Below are 27049 nucleotides of genomic sequence, written 5' to 3' on the forward strand. Positions count from 1 at the left end.
GATTTTATGGTTAATGATTATATGATTCAGGTAACCATATTCATATGCTAATTATTTGACGAATTTTTTAATCAGTTTTTAATCATATGATTATCGGATATATTCTTGGATTATATGAAGTTTATATCAGTTACATTTAAACTTACGGACCATTCATCAAGATTTTCTCTATTTGTGAGTAACTATCCGCTTTACACTTTCAAATCGTGTTTAACACTTCATTGTAATCATATTTGGTTCAATCACAATATTCTGCTTTGATTATTTTATCAAATTTTAATTTCTTTATTACCTAAATGCATAATGGATTTAATTAGTTTAATTATTACAGTGAATCCCTACTCTCAATAACAGTGTTAAAATATTGACATCCGAAAGCTTTGTTTAATTTGTTTAGAGTACTAAGGATCAAGCACTCCTTATTAACGTTTTCAAGCCTGATGGTAGTGAAGTTGTCTGGCCGAATGACCTTTCTGTGTTTAGGGATCGTGACAAACATTGATAATCTTCCAAGTTACATATATGTTTGGATTTTAGCCTATTTTTCATACATTTTAACATATGCATTTTGTTATGCTCTCGGTTTATTTGGACGTAATATTGTGTTATGTTTGATATTTTTTGGTTTTTATATATTTTTTAAACTTAGTTAATTGTTTATATAGTTCTAAATATTGTGGTTGTAACTACCAATTAATTTTAAAGTGTTACATTTCATATTATGAAAAGAAAAGGTTTATTGCATATGACCAACTCATTTTAAAATAATGGGTTATGAATATGCTAAGGTTAACCCACCCTTAATATACTATTATTATTATTTATATAAGTCTCAATTTATAAAATTCTAAAAGTGTTAAAAAGTGTTATTTAGTAGTCAAATTATATCAATGTGAAAGATTTGATAAAATATATTTCATAAGGTCATATATATGAAACTCTAAAATTATTGTGGGTGTTTAAAACTAATAGGATTTCCCACATATAAAAATATGCTATTAATATATCCAATTAATACAAACTAATTACATATCCTTAATCAAGGGATTCAGATTATGGGTTTGTTTCCTAAATATATTATCCACCAAATATTTTTGTTAAAATAAAATGATGGATAATAAGTTATTTACAAAATGTAGCATGTTTTATTCTTTCATCGTTGCTAGAATACTGTTCCAACTCTATTATCTATTCTCAAGATAATAATGAAAAAATTTTAAAAGTATAATACTGGAATAAGTATATAACGTCATTTATTTTCAAATTTCAAACATTTCTTATCAAACATTGTTCAATAAACACATTATAAATATATTAAAACAACTTTCCAAAATATAATACTAATATCAGTTATTAGTATTACATTTTATTTTCAAAAATTACAAATTTTATCATTTATTTTTTTACCAAATATATTTTAAAACGTTAGCCGTATATATAATTATGAGACTGTTAAAATGTTAGTGGTATACTAGTATATACAATTAGGATAAGATAGTAGCAGTAATTTTTAAAATGCTAAATGACATATTTTTTCTTTTTGAAAATTGCTTAAATTATGAGATTATTTAAACAAAAATCTAGATTTTATCATGGTAAATACTAAATACTATTTTGTAGAATGAGTTTAAATTAATTTTAAGACGTTTAAATAAAGTCATGATTGCACTAATTATAACTATATAATTTTTTTTATATATATAATGTCTTTTCAAAATTTGAATTTTAATAAACATGAGATGATAAACATATTTAATTTGTTATTAATCAAAATCAATGATTATTATTAATGTCATTATTAGATGCCCAAAGGAGCTTAACTATAAGTTTTATATTATTGGAATTTATTGTATAGTATTCTTATTTTAAAATTTTTATACTATAATTTCCTTTTTTTCTATTAATCAATCAATCTTAATTATAAATTATAATAACATTAACTAAAATATGAAATTAGTGGATGCTTAACAAAATGGGTGGTAAATGACCGCTAATTTTGATCTAATAGTATGTATATTTTGCTATGACGATTACCAAGAATCAAGGACAATCTTTTTCCATGGTTGGTTTGTTCCGCCAAAGTAACCAACATACGTGGTATTAAACTTTTGATATTGAACGATGAATGGATACTTGTGATAAAACTACACATGTTATATATCAAGAGATTTTCTCACATTTATGAATTTGAAACTTTTGACTTATTATTGTTTGTAATATACATTTTGTTTCTTTTTCATCTTTAATTTGTGTATTTAATATACATTTCGTTTCTTTTTTTTTATATTTAGTTTTATATATTTATTTCAAATAACGGATTTTATTAATTTTTATTATTTGAAAAGTCTCGTGTAATACACGGATACAAATGCTAGTAATAATAATAATAATAATAATAATAATAATAATAATAATAATAAAAGCTAACACGTTGGCGTCGAAAGTTACAAGATGTAAACCCGTAAATTTTGAAATAATAAAAACAAAATATCAATTTACTCATATGAAACATAGGATACCTTTTGTTTACTCACCCGGCCTTTTAATAATTTATCATCTAGAAAAAGGTAAAAAAAAAACAACCTATGCAGTTTATTTTTTAATTTAATAAACTAATTATTCATAACCATTTAAAGGTTCCTTATCCTCATTTTCCTAGTACAGTTGTACTTAAATCATTTAAAGGTCCAGAATTATTCCAACTTTCATACTAGCAAGTTGCAACCATTCCACACTCTTTGCGTTTGGCCTTTGCTAATGGAGATTACAAACAAGTTCATAGCCATAAAGGCTAAAATAGATGGTGAACCACAGCAAAGTGATTTTGAGTTCAAAACCGAACCGTTTTCGCTAACGGTTAAGCCTGGATCCGAAGATGCCATCATTAAGAACCTTTACGTATCAATCGACCCATATCAGATTAATCGTATGAAGACTGCTAGCTCTTCTCAAAAAGCTTCAGAATTCGCCATACAAATCGCTCCCGGTGAGGTTAGATCTCATGTTTTATTCACATATAAAACGAACGGTTCGGTTTAGACAACATATAAAGTTAAAACCGATTATTTTAAAAAAAATATATATATTTAAATGGATTCCGGTTGAAACGGGTTGTTTTATAAGATCGTATCAATAATAGTTAGCAACTATGTGTATTCGATCTTAGTGTGTTTCTTGTTTGAAATACCCATACAAACAAAACTGCACATTGTTTTTGTGTCATGTAAATGAGTGATGCGTAGTATACAACTGGCAATCTTTGAGATCTGATTGATTTTGAGGTTGGGTGTTAATGAGCTGAGTCGAGCTTGAGCTTGGATAAGCTCAAGCACAACTCGTCTAATTTAAGAGGGCTTAAGCTTAAGCTCGGCTCATTTAGATGTAAGTAGTTTTCCAAATTTAAGCTCGGCTTAACTCAACTCCTTATTATTAATTAATCATTTTATCATTTTGTGTGATTTTATAATTATATATACATATGAAAATAACATATATTATTTAATTCTTTTTATCACATCTAAAAACATATTGATATATTAGAGCTTTGCTTTTAGTAGGATTGGTTTTGCTATTCAAAAAGGGTTGTGGCGCAGCTTGTTGCCCGTTTAGCTGCCATTTTATTGTAATCATTTTGTAGCAACATTGTAAATAATATTACAAATTTGATTTAAAAACAAAATTCATATGCCCAGCATTTTCGTTTAAGCTCACGAGACTACCGGAACTCGAAATGTTAAGCTCAATCCCAGGTCGTTAATTAAACAGCTCAAACTCGAAATCGTTTAGGCTGTGCTCAGTCCAAGGTTTTAGCGATCCGATCTGAGTAGCTCATAAACCGCTTGGCTCAGCCGGCTCGTTTACATCCCAGTTTTGATGTATTCTCAATCCAAGCTCAGCTAGCAACATCTATTTTTTTGCAATTTGGCTTATTCTTACATTTGTTTATACTAGTTCCTTTTTAGTTGAGAACATGTTAACCCGTTGGAAACTACATTATTATGCCCAATCTAACCCACCACAAAAGTTTTATAATAGAAGCCAACAATAACCCACATTTCAATGTTTGTGACTTGTTAAGGTGATTGATGCTTATGGTGTGGGAGTAGTAGTAGCTTCAGGGAATCCTAAATTTGTTAAAGTGTGACTATGTTGTGGGCCTAATAAGCTGGGGAGAGTATAGCATATCAAAGGGGTTCATTCTAAGCAAATTGGACCCAATGGGCTTCCCATTGTCATACCATGTTGGGCTTTTAGGTAACTCTAAGTCTATAATTGCCATGCACAACTTTAAATTTTTGATCCTAAGATAAATATGTTTGTGGGTTTTATTTTGATATTTGATTATATAGGCTTTTGTATGTGAAATATAGGGTTTAGTGGGCTTACTGCTTACGCCGGGTTCTTTGAAGTATGTAAGCCCAAGAAGGGTGAAAAGGTCTTTGTTTCAAGTGCTTCTGGATCGGTAGGAAATTTGGTAGGCCAATATGCTAAAAACTTAGGGTGTTATGTTGTTGGATGTGCAGGGAGCCCAAACAAGGTTTTGTCATAATTAAAAAAAATTGTCTATTTTAAAATTTCAGACTCAAATTGGATGGCCTTAACATGTTTAAAGAACTTATGGCTGAATTTTTTAACCCACTTTTAGGTGAAATTGCTTAAAGAAAAACTCGGGTTTGATGAAGCATTTAACTATAAAGAAGAAACCGATCTAAATTTAACCCTAGAGAGGTATGCATACCATACATCACTATAAGTCTTCAGTTTTTGATCCTATAACTTTTGAAAAAGACGGGATTTAATAAACTATTTATAACGATAGGTATTTTCCGGATGGGATTGACATATACTTTGATAATGTGGGAGGGGAGATGCTAGAAGCAGCAATATCAAACATGAACTTGTATGGCAGGGTTGCACTTTGTGGTGTTATTTCAGAATACATAGATGTTGGGAAACATGCAACACCAAATATGTTAAATGTTATATACAAGCGAATCACGATTCAGGGGTTCTTATCTGGAGATTATATGCATTTGTTTCCCGTGTTTATCTCTGCAACCGTTGATCAGCTATGTACAGGAAAAATGCAAGTGTTTGAAGATATCACAACTGGTCTTGAAAGTGTTCCTTCAGCTTTTGTTGGACTCTTTCATGGGTATAATGTTGGGAAGAAAATTGTTCGAATTTCCGATGATTTAGGGGATGAGTAGTTGTTTCTCCATTTTTAACATTGTACTAGTTGTCATTGGTATGATGTTTGTTGTTGGTCATATACTTTCTCCTTTTATAGTAGTTTAAGAACGTGTAAGTGTTGTTTTGACATTAGTTTTGCGGCTTTGCTAACAACTTATTTCCAAATATTTTTAGCAATAAAAGAAACCTATATTTTTTCACTATATATCAATTTGTTTTACCTCTTGACAATGTACAAATTCTAAATGGAAAAATAGTATTTAGAATGAGGCTATAATTAACCATTTTCAAAAGATACAATCACGTAAGGTCAATTTTAATATGTAGTTTGTTTGTTATGTTTAATGAATTATGTTACATAAATATCTATACATAGTTTATTTTAATGTAACTTTTTTACCCAACCCATTTTGGTTTGACTCGACCCATCTTTGGTTGACCCGTTTTAGTTTAACCAGACCCGTTCTAGGTTACACCTTTTTTGACACCCACTAACTAAAATTTCTGGATCCGTCACTGACTATATTACTATAAGACGAGAACCTATAAACATCAACAAAACCTGCTAAACAGATATGCATACCGTTCTTCAAAGTAAATTAAAAGCAATCAAACAATTGTACATCCAAGTTATCTACTCTTACATGTGAGCGAGTTACACACTTATAATGATTTGTCTAAACCATTCTAACGTATACATTAACACGAACCTCTAATCGTATTCCCGCCATCTTCAAATATAATGATTTGTCAAAACCATTTTAACGTATATAACAATGATTTGTGACCGGACTGGTTTGGCCGGTCCGACCAATTAAACTGGAATTCAGTCTCAGACCAGTTCGGTTCATGCAGTTTGCTTGTTTCTTAATAGAACCTGTCGGTTCAAAGCAGCTCACCGGCCCGACCGGACAACCGGTCCGGTTGAATCGGCTTGCTATGGGAATGTTTTTTTTTTTATTTTGAACATTGTTTTTCAACCTTGGCTACCTTTTGTGAGACAAAAGTTGTTTGATCGGTTGAACCGGTTGCATGTCTGGTTTGTTACCCGATCCGGTTGTAAAATATTGGTATATAATAACACGAATTTCAAGCCGCTTTCCCGCCATCTTCAAATGATTCGAAAAACGGTTAAACCCTATTCCACCTTCACCATCAAAACCCTCTCACAAACATGCAAAACCCTAACCCAATTCAAACAACTCCACGCCCATTTAATCAAATCCCATTAATTCCAAAACACATTCATTTACAACACCATTATCCAATCCTACACACGTACACCACAATTACCCAATTGCCGTCAGTTTATCTTACACCCACATGTTAAAATTTGGTCCAGTGAACAAAGGCGTGTCCCGGTTCTGATCGAGCTGAGTAAGTTTCCGATCAAAGGTGTGTCCGGGGTTCCGGTTGTGAATGAGTTGTGACTTGTTTGTCGGGTTAGTGATTGTACCGCTCGAAGTTGAAGGAAGTGAGGGCTGACTGTTTTAGTTCGTTTAAAAAAGAGGACCCGGTCGAAATTTGAAAGGGTCCATATTCGATCACGATAAGGGTCTGATCGAAAGGTAGGCTGAATTCAATCGCTGGAGCAAAACAATTTTGATCGCTGACATGATTAAAATTGAAGAACACGTGACAGGTAGGCATGTTTGTTATTGTTTTGTGATCGAAAATTAGGAGCTTGGCAAAGAGAAAGAAAAGGAGAATTTGGTTTGTCATGCATTACAAAGAAGTTCATGGATATCAATTAGGTAATTAACTTGCCTAAAAGTGAAAGTAGTTTTTTTTGCTGAAGCCAGACTTGAAATTTTGCATGAATAAGGCTAACATGGGCGGATCTAATGAAGAAAAGGGTGGTTCCTCGGAACCACCCGAGTTTCGAAATAATAGTGTACGGATATATAGAAGATACTAGAGGAACCACCTTATAAATTAAGAGGGAACCACCCTATTAACAATTGAAATGATGGTCTGGTTGGCAAGATGTTGTTCTTCTAAGCTCAAGGTCACGAGTTTGATTCCATGATAAAGCAGTTTTATGGATTATTTTTCCTAATCCGTAACTCTTTGTGATAGGCACATTTTGGCCTTTCTAATTATTTTGTTAATTATAACATCTGTTTGGTTTTTATTATATGTTTTGTGTTACATTAATTTCTGATATAGCATGGTTGAGTTTCATGAAGCTGCTGGTGTTTCATTCGGTACTCTGTATAAGGTACTCTTACCATTTAGGTCCAAGTGCTTTTATAAACAAATAGTGTTTCGTATATTATTTTGAAATGTTTTATTTAAATATTTGTAGAGTGCCGGAAAACAAGCAATTGCCGAAATTGTCCCAACTCTTCTTCATGCTTTGGAAGATGATGACATGGCAGCACCTGCCCTTCATGGTCAACAAATTTTAAGGTATTAAGAAACAAGACAGTATTATTACCCAAGCCAAAAAGATGAAATTAGATAGGCCATCTACTTAGAAGTCTATGCCAACCACCTCCGTGCGTCGCGGGCTCATGCTTTTCCCCAGCCACCTTATTCCAGACTTGTTCGTTGTTACTCATCCTCGAATCCTCCGACCGTGATGGTGACTTTAGATTCATTTGTTAATTGTTCTTGATATTGTTAATTGTATAGATTCAATTATTAATTGTTAAGTTATTTGTTAAATTTTAGATTATAATTAGCAAATTAAACCAATCGTAAAGCATTATTATGTAATGAACCGACCCGAATCGTCAAACCGACCCGAAAATTTTATACCCGATTCCATGAAATTGAATCATTTAATACTAGTGCACCACCTAAAAAAAATTCCTGGATCCGCCACTGAAGGCAAAGATGTTGCATGTATAGTCTCACTAAGTCACAGCTTAAAGGTGGCATTTTAATAACGGAGTACAACGTTAAAAATATTTAATATAATAATTAGTTTATTATATTAAAATAAGTTAGTCTTATTTTATTTAATCCTACTAGGTTATTAACCCGTGTGTTACACGGGTGGAATACAAAACTAGTCAATTAAACACCTGCATAATTTCAAACGACAACATATTTTAATATGTTTTTTTGACACGCCTACATGATTTATAATTGTAAGTCATATCCAAAGGGAAACATAATATTGAAAGACTTAAACTTACAGAGAATGACATTATATAGTACAATGTTTAGAAACAAAATTTTAAACTTTAAACATAAACTACTAAATATTTTTTATAAACCATATTTGTTGTTTATTTTTGTAACTTTACATTGTTTATCTAAAATAAGCATTTTGAGAGTAACATTGAATTCTGTTAATGGTCATAGAAAAACAAACTGTAACGAAAAACTGTATTCTCTTGAACTAAACAGAAGTTTTTAGTATAAATGCATTAGACTACTATGAGTAATGTAAGTGTGATAACCAATATTAGTACCTAAAATTACTTTTACTTCGATAACAGGCCTACCCAAATGCGTTTGCATTTTTTATCCTCTTAAAACTCTCAATTTTTTTTATAGATTATGAGATAGTTGTTTAGGTTGAATAAATATATTGGGGAAACCCACACTTTGCGGGCGTGAAACACATACATATGCTTTATAAAGTAAAATATAGATAAAGATTATAACTATCATATTTAGTTGTTAACTAAAATATTCATGATCATTGCAATGTGTACAGAAACCAAACATGCAATTGATCCGCCAAACTTTGACTCGATGGTCAGATTTAACCAGGAAAGTCAAACCATTCCTAATATCACAATTGACCAAGAGGTGGTCAAAATTAACCAAAGTTCCAAAATACCAAGCTTTCCTAAGATAATACCAGGTTGTAAGAATTCACCATTAGCCTACATACAATAACAATCAACTGCTTCTCAATTCTCATGATAGCTAATATTTTTGCCATAATACCAAAAGACCAATATACTCTAAGAATGATTTAAGTAATTTTGAGCTTTTAGGTTGTAACTACAAACTGTCTATAGCTTCCACATTGCATGCTTAACCCCATTGCAATTGAAAAAGAATTTAAACTGTAGCTACAACCTCAAATAATCAACCCATGATGCTTAACACTTTAACTTTCATAAATGAAATGGCTTCATTGATTTGAACTTGAGGCTTAGCAAATAAACTTGTAATCATATAAACCCCATAATTAACCCACACTGATTATGAGATTCAGAGCTCACCAGAAATCGGTGTTGACCCCCTGAAAATCACAAAAGCTCAAAAAGTCAACTTTGACTAAAAAAAAGTCTTCAGCTTGTTTTATATTAAGCGAATATTTTTCAAGAAATAACAACCCACATCTAATTATTTTAAAAAATAGTAAAATTTAACCAAATTGTCTCAAAACAGAGTCAATAAAAAGTTCAATACACAACTATAACTATATATAAAATAATCAGCCTTGTTACCCGTTTACTCTCGGATTGTTCACACTAATTACCGTTAAAACTAATGTTCATATAAAGAAAAAAAATAGTTTCATATTTACGGACAACTACCGATCATGTGTTAGATAGATGAAAATTCACAACCTTGCCAATATAAATTCTGGTAAAACATTATTTGAATAATCCATCAAATACAACTTATAGCATAATAGCAACTAACTGATCCTATTTGCTCCAATATGTTTATTTAGGAATTTGCCCTTAATACACCAACACTTTGAGTGAAGTAGTCACCAAAACTTGACAAAAATAAAATAAAAATACCAAATCTCAATAAATAAATGAAAACAATAATGTGTCTTTTCCATCATTAGGAGCAACACATTTCCTGGAAAGAAATCCAAGTAAACCATCCTTCTTCTTGTGTGACATCTTTCTACACCTAAATGCAACAATCAAAATAACAATTAGCTATGAACACACAAGATCTAAAAGTATTTTGATAGAAAAATGCATATCACTAAATTGTCAAAAACAAACATATCATCAACTGAACATCTTTGCGTGATGCAGATAGATACCATTCCATCTCAAATCGTGCAAAAAAGTGTAGGCTTTTAAACATGAAGACTAATTTACAATTGAACTGAACAACTCGATTTTATTAATTTAGGGAACACATTATTGTAATTGTTACAGTTCCTAAATATAAATCATAAACTTTGTAACTCTACTCTCACTTGAATAAAACCAAAAGCTATCTAATTTCATAGTTTAAAATCTTGAAAAAAAAAATACCTCTTTTAACACAAGTCAAATTTCTTAACAGCATTCAAATTCACATATCAGTAAACACATAACCATTAGGAAAGAATATTGAAATGATTTTATAACTTATGCTTACGTGTTTCCTAAATATAAGATAATTCATTAGGTGTATAAAATCTTAGTTATGGATTGAAGTAATGTCTATTGATTTCAAACATAAAATTTCAAAATTTTAATTTAATGTTGGTGCTATATCATACTGTTAATCCAACGGGAAATTATTCATATTGACACCCATAAATGAAACAAACATAACTTGACAGACCCATTCATATAGAAATGGTTTGAAAAATACAAGAGTTTCATAATTAAACGAAATATAAAAACTATATAAAAAACGAAAAATACCTTTCATTGCAAGTTCACAGAAGTTAGACTTGAGTACAACCTTTTACAAGAATCCAAAACCATCTTACTTGGAGGTAGTAAATCAAGAAGTTTCTTTGGCTAAGAAATACCTAAGGATAATCAGATATAAAGCTCTTTCGCCACATTTTAAAGCCCAAATCAAGTTACATGCCATGATGATTTCAACCAATCACACACCATCACCAACTAAGAAAGTATTTGTGGAAAGATGTGTGTTTAGAGCATCAAGACCTCTCATCACAACAACTATGTATTTCTCATACTTAAAAACAAAGATAAAATATTAAAATATGTAGGTAGCATACATGTGTGTGTGTTTTAAAATATGTATTTCTCATATACATGTGTGTGTGTGTGTTTTAAAAATGAAATAAAAGAATAACTAACATATTTGATGTAGGTAGCTGAAGAAACACTAAGTGAACCCTGGACAGATTATAGATAATCTGGGGGGTTAAGTAATGTTTCCCACGGATGAGGTTCAGCAGAGAAGGTTGTTCTTCAGGGGACCTGCAAAACAGACACCGTAAGCTCGTCACTGAGAAGGGGGGGTTCCTCCTTGTGACGGTCCAGCAGAGAAGGTTGTTCTTCAGGGGACCTGCAAAACAGACACCGTAAGCTCGTCACTGAGAAGGGGGGGTTCCTCCTTGTGACCACCCTCCGGCGTGAGAATCAGACTAGATTGCTCTGAATATAAGTGTATATTAAGAGATTGCTAGATAAGATTGAGATATCAGATGATGTCCTTACCATTCCAAGGTGTTGGAGTATTTATAGCCGAAGGTAGGTTTCCAAGCAGGTACAGCCGGCTGAATAGCATTCCTGTTCTACCAACAGTGGACTATGCACAGGCCATGCTGGTTGGTGGATAGGTTACGGCCAACAGTAATAAGGTCGGCTGTATACTGTTCCTTTACTGCCGGCTACACACTGTTCCACCAACTGTAGGCTGCGCACGTCCCCTCGTAAGGGTTGGTGAGTAGGCAGCGGCTAATAGTGACAAACAGTACTAGAAGGTGCTCCTCCTCGTATTGTTGTCGGTGAGCTGTCACCCTGTGATTGGTTCATGGGCTGCTCTGGTCAATTTGTCTGTTCCGCCCATACCTTAGTAGGTATAGTGCGAAAGACCTTCCAGAAGCATACGGACTGGCTCACTTGGGCGGGAGTATTCCCGCCTTGCTCATTCCTTCATGTGACTACTGAAGTAGCTAACGCCTTGTGCGTGTAGCCTTGCTGTTAGTGCGGGTAGCCTTCCCTGATGGCTTGTATCCGCAGCTGCGGGAACAGGCGGGGTACTTCACCATTGGGAGGCTTTCCCTGCGGGTACAGCTGGCGTACTGCGCGTAAGGTTCTTTGAGCATGGTGGGTCCTGCTGGAGCAGTTGGTCATTGCGCAGACGTCCCTGTTTTAGGTGAGTCTTGCGGGTCCAACTGGGCTCTGCTGGGACCTACCTCTTCAGTAGCATACCCTAATTTTGACATGCCCCAGCCCTGTTGTTTCCATCAAGCTCAATCGAAGAGAAATAAATCCATTGATTGAGTAGTCCCTGCATAAAGAAAATATAAGCTTCATATATAAATTAAAATATATCATTCGTTATGAACAAACAAAATACAAAAAACTTACAAATTCAATTCTGAAGAGCCAAAAAGAGAAGCTCCATGTGCAACTGCAACAACCATAATGACATTATATAAGTACATACACAAACACACAAAGTCAAAATAATATTACAATAAAATATTAGCTTGTCACTCACCATAGCAAGCCATTACATTACTCTCTAAAATAGATCAGTGGACTCTCTAGAACCGGAATCTGTAATAGTGAAAACCATAAAATATATACTTAAGCTCGAATCATTAATGGCTAACCATAAAATACCTCAAAATCTCAACCACGGAAAACAAAACATATATCCTAGATAAAATGTATTTATGGGAAGAACAAAGAGCATAATGTTTATTAAGATTGAAACAATAAATATTTTACAGTAGATATGCACACACATATACATATATGTAGACATATGCATAGAGCTTAGGGTATAAGTTTGAGACATAAGAATTTTGAGTAAGGAAGTGAGAAGTGTGAGAATTTGTGTATTTTGATTATAGTATATATAGATAAATAGATTGTGTTTGAAAGTTTGAATCGTTCCATAAGAAGGAAAGGTCTAAATATAATAAATTTAGGGAATACAATTATGGAGTTTTGAATAACCAAACAATAATAACTCATCACTCATATTAATTAAATTATAATTGATGTTACTTATATTGGTAGTAATAAATATAGTAAATTTAAATAATGTAATTAGGGATTTTTCTGTAACCGAACAATAATAACTCATATCAATTAAATTATAATTGATGTTTATAAAATTAGACACATTAAGTTGACTTTCAATTTAAATTTAAATCCGTAATAAGTTGTTAGGTTGTAATAATGATATGAATCACTACAAATCAATCACAACACATCTAAAAATAAACAAAAGTATGATCAATTCAAAATTTAAATTGTAATCAATGTTTAGGATCTTTTATATTCAATCCTATATATGCATTTCAATTTCAATTAAACATTATACATTAAATTAAAGATTAAACATATGTTATACATTAAACATTAAACATATAGTATAAAACATTACTCGAAAACATTAAACATATATTTAAACATACTAACCTAAGTTACTAATCTAAAATACAAATAAAAAAAATTAACATATACTGTAATTGAAATTTGGAATCAATTAAACATAGGAATTAAACAGAGCAATCGATATGAAACATATCAATTAATAATATCAATTAACAATTAAACATTAAACATACTAACCAAATTAGTAATCTAAAATAATAAATCGTTTAACCATACAAACCTGATGGTTTAGTGACCCGAAAAAACGTCGATTGACGGGGAAAACGGCCATGGATGTGAAGACATGAGTAACAGAGATGCTGAGCAGGTACATCGTTATGGATCTACTGAAATCAATTGCCAGATCAAATCAAATCAATCCTTGTCTTCAAATAATTGAGCCTTAATTTACCGTCGATCAACCTAATTTAATTTTGGCAAACTCCAAGGTCGATTACAATTGCAGGATCTAATGAAATCATTATCGGATCGATGTAAAATAATGACGAAGTGAAAGAGGGATTTGGGTGATTAGGTTAAAAGGAATTGAATATTACACGACTCATAAGGAAACCGGGTATTGTAATATTGGAATATTGAAATTGTAATTATATTGTTATTCTTAAACTTAAATTGTTACATATTATTGTTAATTGAATTTATTTTTTATTTATTTAATTGTTAAGAAAATTAAAGAAGTATATGATATATTTGGAAACAAAGAGAATAGACCAATAAAGAAGGGCTATATGAACCCAATCTCAATTGTTTTAATAGTATAGTAGGATTTGTTTTGGATTCAAATTGTCTATTTGAGTTAGTATAGGATTAAAATCGTGGGTTTATATATACCCTAGGTTCAATGTATTAATTTTATTAAGTTTTCCCGTTTGTCGTTTTCTTAATAAAATATTAATAGAGTATTCTACAAATCTCGTGTTCAAGTTCTTGATTCACGCGCTTAAAGTTTAACAGATACATCAATAAATTAACAACATATGTTAAATATCTCATTGTTTGAAAATACTACCTTATCTTGAGTCTGGCAACATCAACCCTTAATTTCTTATCATGTGCTTTTCCTCCGAACAAAGTAAGCAACCACCACCACCACCACCACCGGAGGGCCAGTCAACGTTGCCGCCACAAAACGCCACCGCGGCTTCAATCTTGATCCCTCCCAGTCAATGGTCAACAGGCCTTTGTGGTTGTTGCTCGGATGTCTCAACTTGTAAGCCTAGCTACAAGTCATATATACTCAATGGGTCATGGATTGAATATATTGTATTGTAAATAATATTCATGCATTTGATCATTTGGTAACTACAGGTTGCCTCACGTATTGGTGCCCATGCGTCACTTTCGGTCGAAGCGCTGAGATTGTGGACATGGGAGCTACTCGTAAGTGTCATATTTAAAATAGGTCTGTGAATGAACCGAACGAACATGAACATGGAATGTTCTTGTTCGTTTATTTAACTTAATTTAACCAAACATATAATCAAACATATTTTTTGCCGTGTTCTTTTATTATGAAAATGAGCATGTTCATGTTCGCTTGAGTTCACCTATTTTCAGCTCATGCTATTTGGGTATTTGAATTTTGATATTTTGTAAAAATATAATTTATATTCGGTAGGTTAATTCAAATAAACCAGATTAGAAAAAAAAATCGTAAACCAAATTCAGAAACCTGTTCAGATGCTAAACCTGAATCGAAAATTCGAAATTCATACTTCAACTTTTGTTTTGTTATAGTTTTGGTTTTTAGAATCCGATGCGATCAATAATGTTTTTAGTTAACTTAAAAAGATATTTATTATATTCTAAAAATGTCATAGTTAGGCATATCTCAATTAATACTGTCAAGCTAATTTTTGGTAGTCCTGGGCTTTATGACTAGTAGCAACTATAAAGTCTTTTGAACACCAAAAAACTTTTGGTAACTTACATAGTCACACTTGAAAGCAGTAATCATATGTAACAGATAATATGTCTAAATACACATATAAGTATATCTTATATAAAATAATATATATCATCAATCTGTTGGTGATATTGCTATGATCACAATCCGACGATATTGTTCATCGGCGAACATGTTGTCAGTGATCATTCAAAAATATCAATTTTCGTCTTTACTCACGCATTGTTCCCTCATATCAACAGTTTTGTCCGACGAAAATGCTCTAATTTGTGGTATTATTAATCGTGACTTTTAATTAAAACATGACTTCAGTTTGTGAGTTGCAAGGGATACTTTACTGTATCATGAGTGCTTCACAGTTTGCATGTGTATATGGTTGGATATATCGGTTCAAAATGAGACAACGTTACATGTTACCCGAGGAACCTTGCAATGACTGCCTTGTCCATTGTTGTTGTCATCAATGTGCTTTATGCCAAGAGTACCGTGAACTTAAACACCGTGGATTCAATATGTCTCTTGGTACGTTTCTCATACCCCAAGTGAAAATGAACTAGTACTAGTAATTAATATTTATATATACTAATTAAAAAGCAACTAATTATACTTTATGTACGAATATTTAGGATGGCGGGAAAATATGGAGAGACGAAACCATGGAATCAGGATGCCACCAAATCCTCTCCACGAAATGGAACGTTAATCTCAGAAAAATACCTAGTCAGTTTTACTTATGGAAAATGTAAGCAACCATCAGGATGCGACACATGTATCGTATATAAGGATGGGTAGATGTGTTCGACTACAAACATAGTTAGACACATATGTACACCGAATATTTGAGATAGACGCACACGTTAAGTATAGTTTTCGTTTTACAATAACTAACTCTAAAATAAGTGAAAACCTAAAATCATTTTATTATAAGAAAACTTTACACACTAAATTTTGGATGAATAGTTTCACATGAGCGGTATAATTGGCATTAATTAATGATCTAGAAACACAAAATCAAATAGAAGTTATTATAAAATTAATCATTCAAATCTTATAATTTGGTTTAAAATGATGAGTTTAAGATGTTCATAATAAGTATAAAACGATTACAATAAAATGGCAGGAAAACATTCATGGATTGATGCTTAGCTTGATCATTGTACTGCAAAGATAACGAAGATTAAAGTCGTGTTGAAGGTCTTATAGTGGGTTACATAGCAGGCTCAGTACGAGCATATCTATATCAAATTTTAAAACGTGAACAATTCTAATTCGTGATAAGTCCACATAACGTTTTGATATTGCAACTTTTTTTATTGTTTCTTAACATTTAACACGGTTTAGTGAGTTTATATAGAGGATTAAAAAACACCCACAAATATAGTTATTACTGTTATTAATATTATTATCATTGTACTATATAAAAAAGGAAACTTAATTGCCACATTAAATGGGTAATTTTGAACCGAATAAATATAAATAATACCTTGTTCATGTTCGTTTGTTGAGTAAATAATGTGTTCACAAACAGTTACCGAACGAGTTTCTATATTCGTGTTTGTTCATTACAGAAATGAATGAGTTCACGAACACAAACGGACACAAATAAATTTGGTAGAGCCTAAAAATTAAGATCGAGATATTTATCAATGTGAATAATAAGAATAGAAATGTAAACAATGCAAAAACAATATGAAAATCTGGTTTTCTATTTTATGTTAGGAGAAATGAATAATAGAAAATAAAAATATTTAGATAAAACAAATAAATGTACAAAATTATTGATAAAACAAACAAACGAACATGAACGAACATTGGGCTATGTTCACGTTCTTTTGTTAAACGAACAAAAACGAACTTTCCGTTAAATAGTTCATGAACTATCCGCTGAACGTTTTGTTCGATTATAATGACGTGTCTAAACCATTCTAACGTATATAACAACACGAACCCCTACCCGCCTTCCCGCCATCTTCAAATGATTCGGAAAACGGTTAAACCCTCTTCCACCTTCACCATCAAAACCCTCTCACAAACCTGCAAAACCCTAACCCAATTCAAACAACTCCACGCCCAATTACTCAAATCCCATCAATTCCAAAACACATATATATACAACACCATCATCCAATCCTACACACACCACAATTACCCAATTCCCGCCATTTTAACTTACACCCAGATGCTAAATTTTGGTATTGTTACCAATAATTACACATACCCACCATTAATTAAAGCTTGTTTAAACCCAGTTGTTTCAAATTGGAACTCAATTGGATGGTCTGTTCATGTACATGTGTTGAAGCTAGGGTTTTCGGGTGATCGGTATGTTGGAAGTGCGTTGATCGAGTTTTATTCCGCGGGGTTTGAAATCGAGAGTGCACGGAAGGTGTTCGATGAAATGCCGGTGAAGGATGTTGTTATATGGACCGGGTTGTTGGACGGGTATGGGAAGGTTGAGGATGTTGAGAGTGCACGGAACGTGTTCGATGAAATGCCTGAGAGAACCGTCGTGTCGTGGAGCGCGATCTTGGCGGCGTATTCGCAGGTTAGTGAGTTTAACGAGGTGGTGTCGTTGTTTCTGAGGATGCAGGAAGCGGGTGTGAGGGCGAACGAGTCGGTTCTTGTGACGGTTGTTACTGCGTGTGCGCATCTTGGTGCGCTCGCGCAGGGAGTGTGGGTGCATTTGTATGCGAAAAGACGTGGTCTTGACTCGAATACTATTCTAGCGACCGCGTTAGTTGACATGTATTTGAAATGCGGGTATCCGGATTTAGCGTTATCGGTTTTCGAGACCATTTTGGTAAAGGATACGGGAGCTTGGAACGCGATAATATCCGGTTTGGCAATGAATGGTGAAGCACGAAAGTCGATAGAGTTGTTAAACCGGATGGAAACGGTTAAGATAAAACCGAGTGAGGCTACGTTTGTGGCGATACTCACGGCTTGCACGCATACGAAAATGGTCAACGAAGGGGTCGAGTTGTTTGACCGAATGGGTCGGGTTTATGGAGTTGAGCCGCGGTTTGAGCATTATGCGTGTATGGTTGATCTTTTTGCTAGATCCGGGATGTTACGCGAAGCGGTTGAGTTTGCCGAGGGGAGAATGGGCGGGTTTGGTGGCATGGACGCGAACGTGTGGGGGGCTTTGTTGAGCGCGTGTCGGGTTTATGGAAATGTGGAGGTTGGGAATAAGGTGTGGAGGAAGTTGGTTGATATGAAGGTGGTTGATTATGGGGTTTATGTTATGTGTTATAATATGTTTAAGGAAGCTGGTTGGAAACAAGAGGCTGAAGAGGTTAGGAAGATGATTGTGGAGTCCGGGATGAAGAAGACGCCCGGGTGTAGTGTGATTGAGGTTGATGGTGCGGTTAAGGAGTTTGTTTCGGGTGAAACTGGTCAACCATGGTCGATGGAAGTGCGTAAAGTGCTTGATTCGTTGTTTAATGTGGCTCGTGTTGTTGAGTTGAGCTGAAGATTCATCATTTTTTGCGTCGGTTTTTGTTGGGGTTGAAAAGATTGCGGTTGCGGAAGACGGGAATAGTTAGCATTGATGATATAATTTGAACTTATTCTTCGGGTATAAATGAGTCGAGCCGTTGATACCCCATTTGAGATCATTAAAAGCTAAAACCGAGCGGAGTTTAAACAAGCAAGAACAGATCAATCAAGTTCAAGCTTATAAAAATATTCATTACTCCGTATTTAATAAGGTTGAGCCTGCACTTTTGATAAGAGTTTCAATGTTTTATTGCTTGCAAGCATATGCAGATTCATTATTTATATAAATATAATATATAGCTTCTGTAAATAATAACAAAGTTTCGTAACTAGTTTACGCAAAGACTAGTTTTTGTAGCAGTCTTTGCATTTCATTTTACGCTAAGTCTAGTTTTCGTAGCATAATCTTTAACATTTCATACAAACATGAAACCCGAAAAGCATCCTTAAAACTTGAGACAAACAAGTCCAACACACATGCTAAACAAGAAAGGAAACGAGACAGATACGAGTCGAGTTCTTACCTACATAAATCCTAAATGACCGACCACTTAAGACTAAATCGACCATTACTAGTTAACTAGATAGTTATATGACAGTTGGTTGTCTTAAGACACCGAAGAAGTCGAATTCTTCAACTGGTCGAGTTTTGTATTGAACTTTTCCGCCATCTCAGCCTCTTCTTTCGCATGCTTGTTCTTCATTTCAGTCATTTCCTTTTGATGCGAAATCATCATCTTCTCCCTTTCTTCCTCCATTTCTTTCGTCTCCGGTTTCGTGTTATTTTCAGCCTTCTCCTTCCTAATCATTTAATGTATCAGGAACAGTTTTTAGCAGAGAACCACATTAGCACACGCATCTAGTGCATGTAAGGCGCGTTTAAATAACCGTCAGATGTACCACATTTAAAATAATATGTAAAACATGTATTTGGTTCTTGAAGTTTTCTACTGAAGATTGGTTCTATGTTGAGCGTCCTTCTATACACACATATGCGCATAATTTTAAATAGAGACTGTATAGTCACTTGTAGGTGATGCTTTAATAGAGTAAAAGAGACGATATAACCAATTATGTAAAGGCTAATTGCCTACTTTAGATTAGGGATGAGATCCGTGACTGGTACCAAAAATACCAATACCGAATTTCTGGAGAAGTGGGTACCGCATGCTGTACCGAATTTAACGGTACAGTACAGGTTTGGTAACGGTACCCGTTACAAAATGTTTGTCTCTATGTGGTGTCGGCACAGAAAATGCTGATACTGAATTTTTGTAAAAGAGAGTATCGGTACTCAATACCAAATGATGCTTTTACTTCCATTTTACAAGCCTTTTTCTACTTTTTTCACAAATGTCTTCTTTTTTGTGCATCTCTCTCTTACTTACTTAAAACAATCACAATTTTCCAAACACATAATTACTTGTTTCAAATTTAATATCACCAGAATATAGGTTCATCTTCCTGTGTCTAATTAAAGAACGCTTTAAGTAACGCTTAACAAACAGATAAATATTTTTCTTGAATTATATGTAAAGTGTTAACCCACAAACATCATAGTTTTATGACACATAACAAGTAGTTAGAAAATTCAAAACAAGCAAATTACCTCAAGTTAGCATCTGCAACCGCACAAGATTTCCCAATTTGTTTCTTCTGTGCATCTCTAGCATCCTGAATCACTTTCAGCTGATCCTTAAAGAACTTTTCTTGAGCATCCATCTAACAAAAAAACATATTACACAAATCAATTATTTTCAATTTTTTATAAGTATTCAAGAAAGATATTAACCTACCTCTTCTTTGTTTTGCTCATGATACATATGTGATCTCTGCCTGACGATTTTGTTCTCTTCTTCATGTTTCCTAAGTTTCTGAGATAATAAACCGAACGCGTCTTCAAGTGCTTTGAAACTTCTTTCTTGTTTAGCAATCTTTTTCTTGTACCACAATAACTCTTGGTTGTCCTTGCTCATTTTCTTTAACTCCTTAACAACCTTTTCTTGATATGATGCCAACTCGTATTTCAACTTTAGTTTTCCTAAATAAAAAAAACAAATAAATGTGTATCAAATACTTGAATAACAATTGAAGTATGTTAAATATACTTAATTACCCCAACTCACAATTGAAACGAACCAGGCGAATGGAGCATGTTTGTGTTTGTCCGTTAACCTTTAAACAAACAAACGATCAAACACGACCTTACCAAACAGGGTTTTCTTGTCTATGTTCATTTGTTAAGAAAATGAATGTTCGTGTTCGTCCTCGATTATATTTGTCCGTTAACATTATAAACGGTTCACGAACGAACATAACTGAACTGATGAACCTGAACACACGTAACTGAGCTAAAACCAATTAAAAGTAAATTTGAACAACAATGGGTTGTGCCTAAAATGTTATTGGAAAACTAGACTAAATTGTAATGAGCCTAAGACCTTTTATTGAATATATTAATGAACGTAAACGAGCTTAAACAAAAGTAAACTAACAAACAAAAACAGATATTTAAATAACCTAAACGTATACGAACGGTTACGAACATAAATGAACAAACGAGACATGTGTTCATGTCCGTTCATCAAATAAACGAACATAAAGTCATAAACAAACTGATCATGAACAGTTCATTGAACAAGAGTGCATACCAGGTGATTGTTGGTTGAAGATATCCAAGTCTTGTTGTGTAGCCAAGAAGCCATACAACTGTCGTTTACCATCGGGAGTGAATAAATTTGGTTGGTGAGTCCAAGCATTTCTATCTAATCCTTGACGATTAAAGTGGTTGTTTAAACGTTCAGCGTTTAAATATCCAACTGCTGACGTGTCAAATATCAACACACTCATCCCCAAGTGCCCTTCACGCCCAAATGAGCTTCGGGCTCTCATTGCTTCATAAGACTCAAAATAATCAAGAAGCTCTTGTGGTCCCATTCCAATCCACTGAAAATAGCAAATTGAATAAGTGATAACCAAGTTTTTTAACAGTTATAATTCTTGTCTTACGACTATTCCTTATTTGCTTCACCTAGGCCTTTAAACAAACTGAACAAACAAGAACAAAGCATGTTCATGTTTGTTTGTTTAACTTTAGTGGAGCAAACAATCGAACATGAACAATTATACGAACAGGGTTTTCTTGTTCATGTTTGTTCACTAAGAAAATGAACATGTTTGTGTTCGTTTGTTAACAACATAAACTTGAACACAGATGAACAAACATAAGCATGCTAATATCAAATACAAGTAAAGGTGAACAGCAATGTATTGGACCTAAAAAATTAGTAAAACTAGAGTAAAATGTAACCGGCCTACAGCATTAAAATGAACACATTAACGAACGAACTTAGATGAGCGTAAATGAAAGAACATATACAAATTTAAATGAACGAACGTTCATGAATATAAATGAACGACCCACGCATAGAGACATGTGTTCATTTTGTTAGTTTATTAAATAAACAACCTTCTTGCCGATCGGTTCATTGAAAGTTCAGTTCGTATTTGATTATTCGGACACCAGATAATTAAAAATAATATCTTAATTTCTTAAACACTCAAAAGAACGTATTGATACATTTGACAAAATACACAAACCAAAACCAATTCTTTAACAAATAGATTGAAATTGCACATTTTACCAAAAGCCCTATAAAAAGCATAAAAATAACAGATATACCTTCCCAGTTTCATCCTGCTCAAGCTGTGTGTTCATAACAATCACCATCGGTGGCCAGAGAATTTCACAATCTTCAAACTCTTTATCAAGTCCTTTCCATTGGCCATACGTTTCACCAGATGGCACCATCACAGCACCTCTTCTACACAACTCTTCATCCAAAATCTCAGCAAGATCTCTATGAAGCTTCGGTCTTCGTGTCCCTTTAGTTTTCACATGTGTAACATAAGCTTTCATACCCTTAAACCAGTAAATTGAACCAGGACCGTTCCTGCAGGCTGGACAATGCCACTGTCTAGCTGGCTCAACGATCTCGCTAGCAGTCAAACCATCTAAAGTTTTAAAAAGTTCAGCTAACCACGGGTTCTTTTTACGCGAATCATGACTCTTTTGACTGTCATCTGAATCATAATCATCACTTACTAGCTCATCTTCAGAACCAGAACCAGAACCATCACCGTCTTCATCATTTGTATCATCAAATTCTCCCACATTTTCACCTAATCCACTGTTTTTGTTAGCAGCAGATTCACTCCATGTAGCCCAGTTACGTCTGCTTCCGTCTCCGGTTATGTACCCCTCCGACATAGCCTCCCAGCCATTAGTTCGGCCTGAATTCAGGCTCATGTCACTCAAGCCCTGATTCAACTGATTAACATCTGTGACTGAAGTCATCTACATGCATTCAAAGTTCAAATTGCAGTTAATTATATTAGTGAAAGTTTTCGATAGGGGTGTGAACGATCCGAGCCTCGCGAGCTACTCAAGCTTAGATCGACAAAAAGTAGGGGTGTATACGAGCCAGCCACTCATGAGCTACTCAAGGTCAGCTCGCAAAAAAGCTCGAATCGAGCCGAGCTTAAAAAAGCTCGATTCGAGTTTGAGCCTAAACATAAGCATGTTTATCAAACAAGCTCGAACTCACTTGCAAGCCTAAATGAGCTAGGGTATTTAGATAAACTTAATTCAATATACATTAGTGTAATGCTTTTTTATTATATGTAATATTATGATAAAAATAACGAAATAATATAATATATGTTATATATATTTTTAAATAAAAAATATAAAACAATTAATAGATAGTAAACAGGTCGAGCCCAAGCCAAGCTCGAGTTCTTTGTGAGTTAAACGAGCCAAGCTCGAGCCTAGTCAAGCTCGTATCAAATAAACCCCAATAATAAAAATCTCAAAAGAGCCAAGCTTTTTCGAGTTCGAGCCCGAGCCTCAACCAAAGCTCATTTAATTATCAAGCCCGAGTTCGAGCCTGAAGGGGAAGCTCTTTAAGCCTTAACTAGCCTTGGGTATTTTTAAGTTTTACCTCTTTTGGAATTCTATATACTAATTGCACACTGCACAGCCGAGCTTATGCTCATTAAGGTTTTTCTCAAATTATATAAAAAATAAAGTAAAAAACGTATATATAAATTATTTTAACAAAGAATAAACTAGCCGAGTTCAAGATTGAAAAAACAACTCAGGAGCCAAGCTCGAGCTTTAAAAAAGTTGCTCGAAACGACTCTGGCTCAAGTAACTCAAAACGAGCCGAGCATATACTCATTTAAGATTCTTCTCAAAATATATAACAACAAGTAAAAACGTATGTAAATTAACTAATAAATAATAAACTAGCCGAGTCCGATCTTGAAAAAACAACTCACGAGCCAAGCTTATGCTCACTTAAGGTTCTTCTCAAAATAAATATTTAACAATAAGTAATAAAGTATGTAAATTAATTAATAAAAATATCTCGAAACGAGCCGAGCTCAATGTTAGATGAACCTACAGATAATACTATGATATATTAGGGTTTAACATTCAGTTAATGAGCTCATCTGCATGCGTTTAAAGTACAAACACAAATAATTATATTATTAAAGGTTTTCAAAACCCTAAATTAACGATAAACATAACAATAAGGTAACAAAAAATGCATAAATGTACTTAATATTGTTCGATTATTATGTAAAATGAAGTTACAGATGGTTAATTAGGGTTTTAGTTCATGATTTAGGGTTTTAGCGTCACGTAATTAGAGTTTAATAATAATAAACAGTGACGAAATGCAGGCTATTAAGAGATATATAGACGACAGTCAAAGTGATTACCTGAAACCGATACGACGGTCAAACGGTGGCGGAAACACGAGTCCGGCGTGTGGAATAGCGAGAGTGAAAGTGGAGTGGGAATTATTATAATATATGCCAAAAGAAGAGTCCAACCTTGTGTTGAAAGGACCTGATTACCCTTATGGATCGGTACGGTACTGGTAACAAAAGTGTGTCGTACCAAAAGTGTGTCGAATTTTGTACTAAATGTATTGGCTCGCTATCTATACGACACTGGTATTTGGTATGGTGCTTGGTTTGAAACTGTGTTGTTTTTTTCTTTTCTAATTTTCATTGATCGTGTCAAATTTATTATAAGTTTTATAACCGTGGGTAATCAAGAAACTAAAATCGTATTAAATTCATTTGTAATCAAGAAACCATAATACCAAAGTGAAAACATGCCAAATGATCTAAAACCCTATCAATTTTTTTTTTCAGTTTATTTTATTTTTTTTTATTCCAAGCTCATTTTTCATAGAAACATAGATATTATATCAACATAGCAGGTAGGCGGGCAACAAGCTGCGCCGCCACCCCTTTCTGAATTACAAACCCTAGCCTGCTAAAGACATACCCCTGCCCCTTTGGAGTCGACACATTGCTATGCACAACTCGTTGGACCCTGATTAGGAAACGGATAGCTTCCGGTGTCAAGGAGCCAAAGGTATCAAAAGCCAGAGGGACAAAAACATATTGGTTCTCTTCGCAGGCTTTAGCATGTTTCTTCACCTTCTTGCTATGTAGAAAAACAAGAGAGAAAGGTACAGATAGGGGTACCTAAAACATGGCACAAACCTAACATGAAATTCACAAGCTTGGGTTGTACATAAACAAAATTGGGTTAGTTATAAGTCGAACAAGTTACTGTTTAACTTCTTAAGTTGTGTTCTGGTTGTACCTATTTATCATATTTAATCTTTATTTTAGGTTTTTAAAATGTTTTATTTAATAAATTAAATTGGGGGTATTTAATATCAAAATTATTACTAAAAACGAAATTGATAAACTTTTGGGTTAAATGGGCTATGTCCGGGTTCACATTAACAAGATTGTATATGGCTGGAATGATTATACCATTCTCATTCAATAATATATATAGGTGTACACCCATAACTACTGGAGATAAACAAGGAGTTTACATATGACTTCTACAACAACCTTGACTAAGATTTAAATTTGAATTTAAATATAATTGACACAATTAACACATGTTAATTATTTGACTATTCCTTGTGTCATGATACGCCCCCGCAAGATGGAGGATCCATCGGAGACTCCAATCTTGGACCATAAGCGGAGGAACGGAGCTCTTGACATCGGTTTTGTTAGCACATCCGCGAGTTGAATAGTAGAGTTGATGTGATGAACCTTGAGGGAACCTGCAGCTACCTGCTCTCTTACAAAATGGTAGTCCAAAGCTACATGTTTCATGCGAGAGTGATACACGGGATTAGCACATAGGTATGTGGCACCTGTGTTATCACAATAAAGGCGAGGAGGATCCTTAATCATTAGACCAAGCTCTCTGAGAAGATTTTTGACCCATCGCCGCTGCATTTGCAAGTGTTTTATACTCTGCTTCAGTGGAGGAGCGTGAAACTGACTTTTGACGGGCTGATTTCCATGATATTATATTGGACCCAAGGTACACGATATAAGCCGTGTTGGACCGACCAGCTGTGTAGATTCCTCCCCAATCAGAGTCTGAAAAAGCGGTTAGTTGGAGGGGTGACTTCCTGCTTAAAAACAAACCGTGATAGAGTGTGCCCTTTAAATAACGCAAGAGACGTTTGAGAGCCTGCTAATGTGTTTGTGATGGGGAGTGCATAAATTGTGATAACCGATTGACTACAAAGGAGATGTCGGGTCGTGTAAAGGCAAGATATTGTAACTAGCCAACAAGCTTACGATATGGAGTCGGGTCTACCCGTGGAGTGCCATCATCAAGCGTAAGTGTTTGGGAGGAGTTCAACGGTGTAGTTACCACTTTAGCACCATCCATGCGATGAAGTGTAAGAAGGTCAAGAATATGTGGATGTTGTGAGAGAAATAAACCAGTGGTGGTTGGAATTATCTCAACACCAAGAAAGTGACCAGGGAAGCCCAAATCTTTGATGGAAAACCGGTTAGCAAGGCTAGTGACAAAGTGATCGATGAAAAGAGAGTTGTTACCCGTAAGAATTATGTCATCAACGTACACCATGAAGTAACAAATGACCCCCTCACGATTGTAAATGAAGAGAGAAGCATCGGCAAGTGATTTTTGAAAACCTGACTCAAGTAGAAAAGCTGTTGGATCTATGGATGAGTGGAGTGAGGATGTGGGAGAAGGTGGAGTGAATACTGTTGGGGAGGATGAGGTTGAGATTGGTAAAGAATTTTGCATGGGAACAGGTGG

General features: G+C 34.0%; 3 protein-coding genes and 1 pseudogene across 4 annotated transcripts; 3 read left to right on the plus strand and 1 right to left on the minus strand.

Moving 5' to 3' along the window:
- The first annotated feature begins 2620 nt into the window (after positions 1-2620).
- LOC143610666 (2-alkenal reductase (NADP(+)-dependent)-like) lies at positions 2621-5253 on the plus strand (annotated as a pseudogene). The gene is made up of 5 exons (XR_013149632.1): positions 2621-2991; positions 4079-4254; positions 4371-4537; positions 4646-4728; positions 4820-5253. The product of XR_013149632.1 is annotated as a 2-alkenal reductase (NADP(+)-dependent)-like (transcript).
- A 9133-nt stretch (positions 5254-14386) lies between these two features.
- On the plus strand, positions 14387-16205 carry LOC143610669 (protein PLANT CADMIUM RESISTANCE 2-like). Its single transcript, XM_077085079.1, has 4 exons — positions 14387-14664; positions 14763-14834; positions 15673-15882; positions 15987-16205. The coding sequence occupies exons 1-4, from the start codon at positions 14505-14507 to the stop codon at positions 16061-16063; spliced, it is 519 nt and encodes a 172-aa protein (XP_076941194.1). The 5' UTR covers positions 14387-14504; the 3' UTR covers positions 16064-16205.
- Positions 16206-17263: 1058 nt separating this feature from the next.
- On the plus strand, positions 17264-19090 carry LOC143610667 (pentatricopeptide repeat-containing protein At2g20540-like). Its single transcript, XM_077085076.1, has one exon. The coding sequence runs from the start codon at positions 17267-17269 to the stop codon at positions 18830-18832; it is 1566 nt and encodes a 521-aa protein (XP_076941191.1). The 5' UTR covers positions 17264-17266; the 3' UTR covers positions 18833-19090.
- Positions 19091-19287: 197 nt separating this feature from the next.
- On the minus strand, positions 19288-24733 carry LOC143610668 (protein SUPPRESSOR OF GENE SILENCING 3-like). The gene is made up of 6 exons (XM_077085077.1): positions 24649-24733; positions 22541-23215; positions 21510-21804; positions 20655-20899; positions 20468-20580; positions 19288-19659 (listed from the first exon to the last, which is right to left on the minus strand). The coding sequence occupies exons 2-6, from the start codon at positions 23213-23215 to the stop codon at positions 19467-19469; spliced, it is 1521 nt and encodes a 506-aa protein (XP_076941192.1). The 5' UTR covers positions 24649-24733; the 3' UTR covers positions 19288-19466.
- Positions 24734-27049: the final 2316 nt, after the last annotated feature.

The sequence above is a fragment of the Bidens hawaiensis genome, unplaced genomic scaffold (assembly GCF_021521415.1).
Source record: "Bidens hawaiensis isolate Kalapana, Puna unplaced genomic scaffold, B.hawaiensis_p1.1 tig00027359_1, whole genome shotgun sequence".
NCBI lineage: Eukaryota > Viridiplantae > Streptophyta > Magnoliopsida > Asterales > Asteraceae > Bidens > Bidens hawaiensis.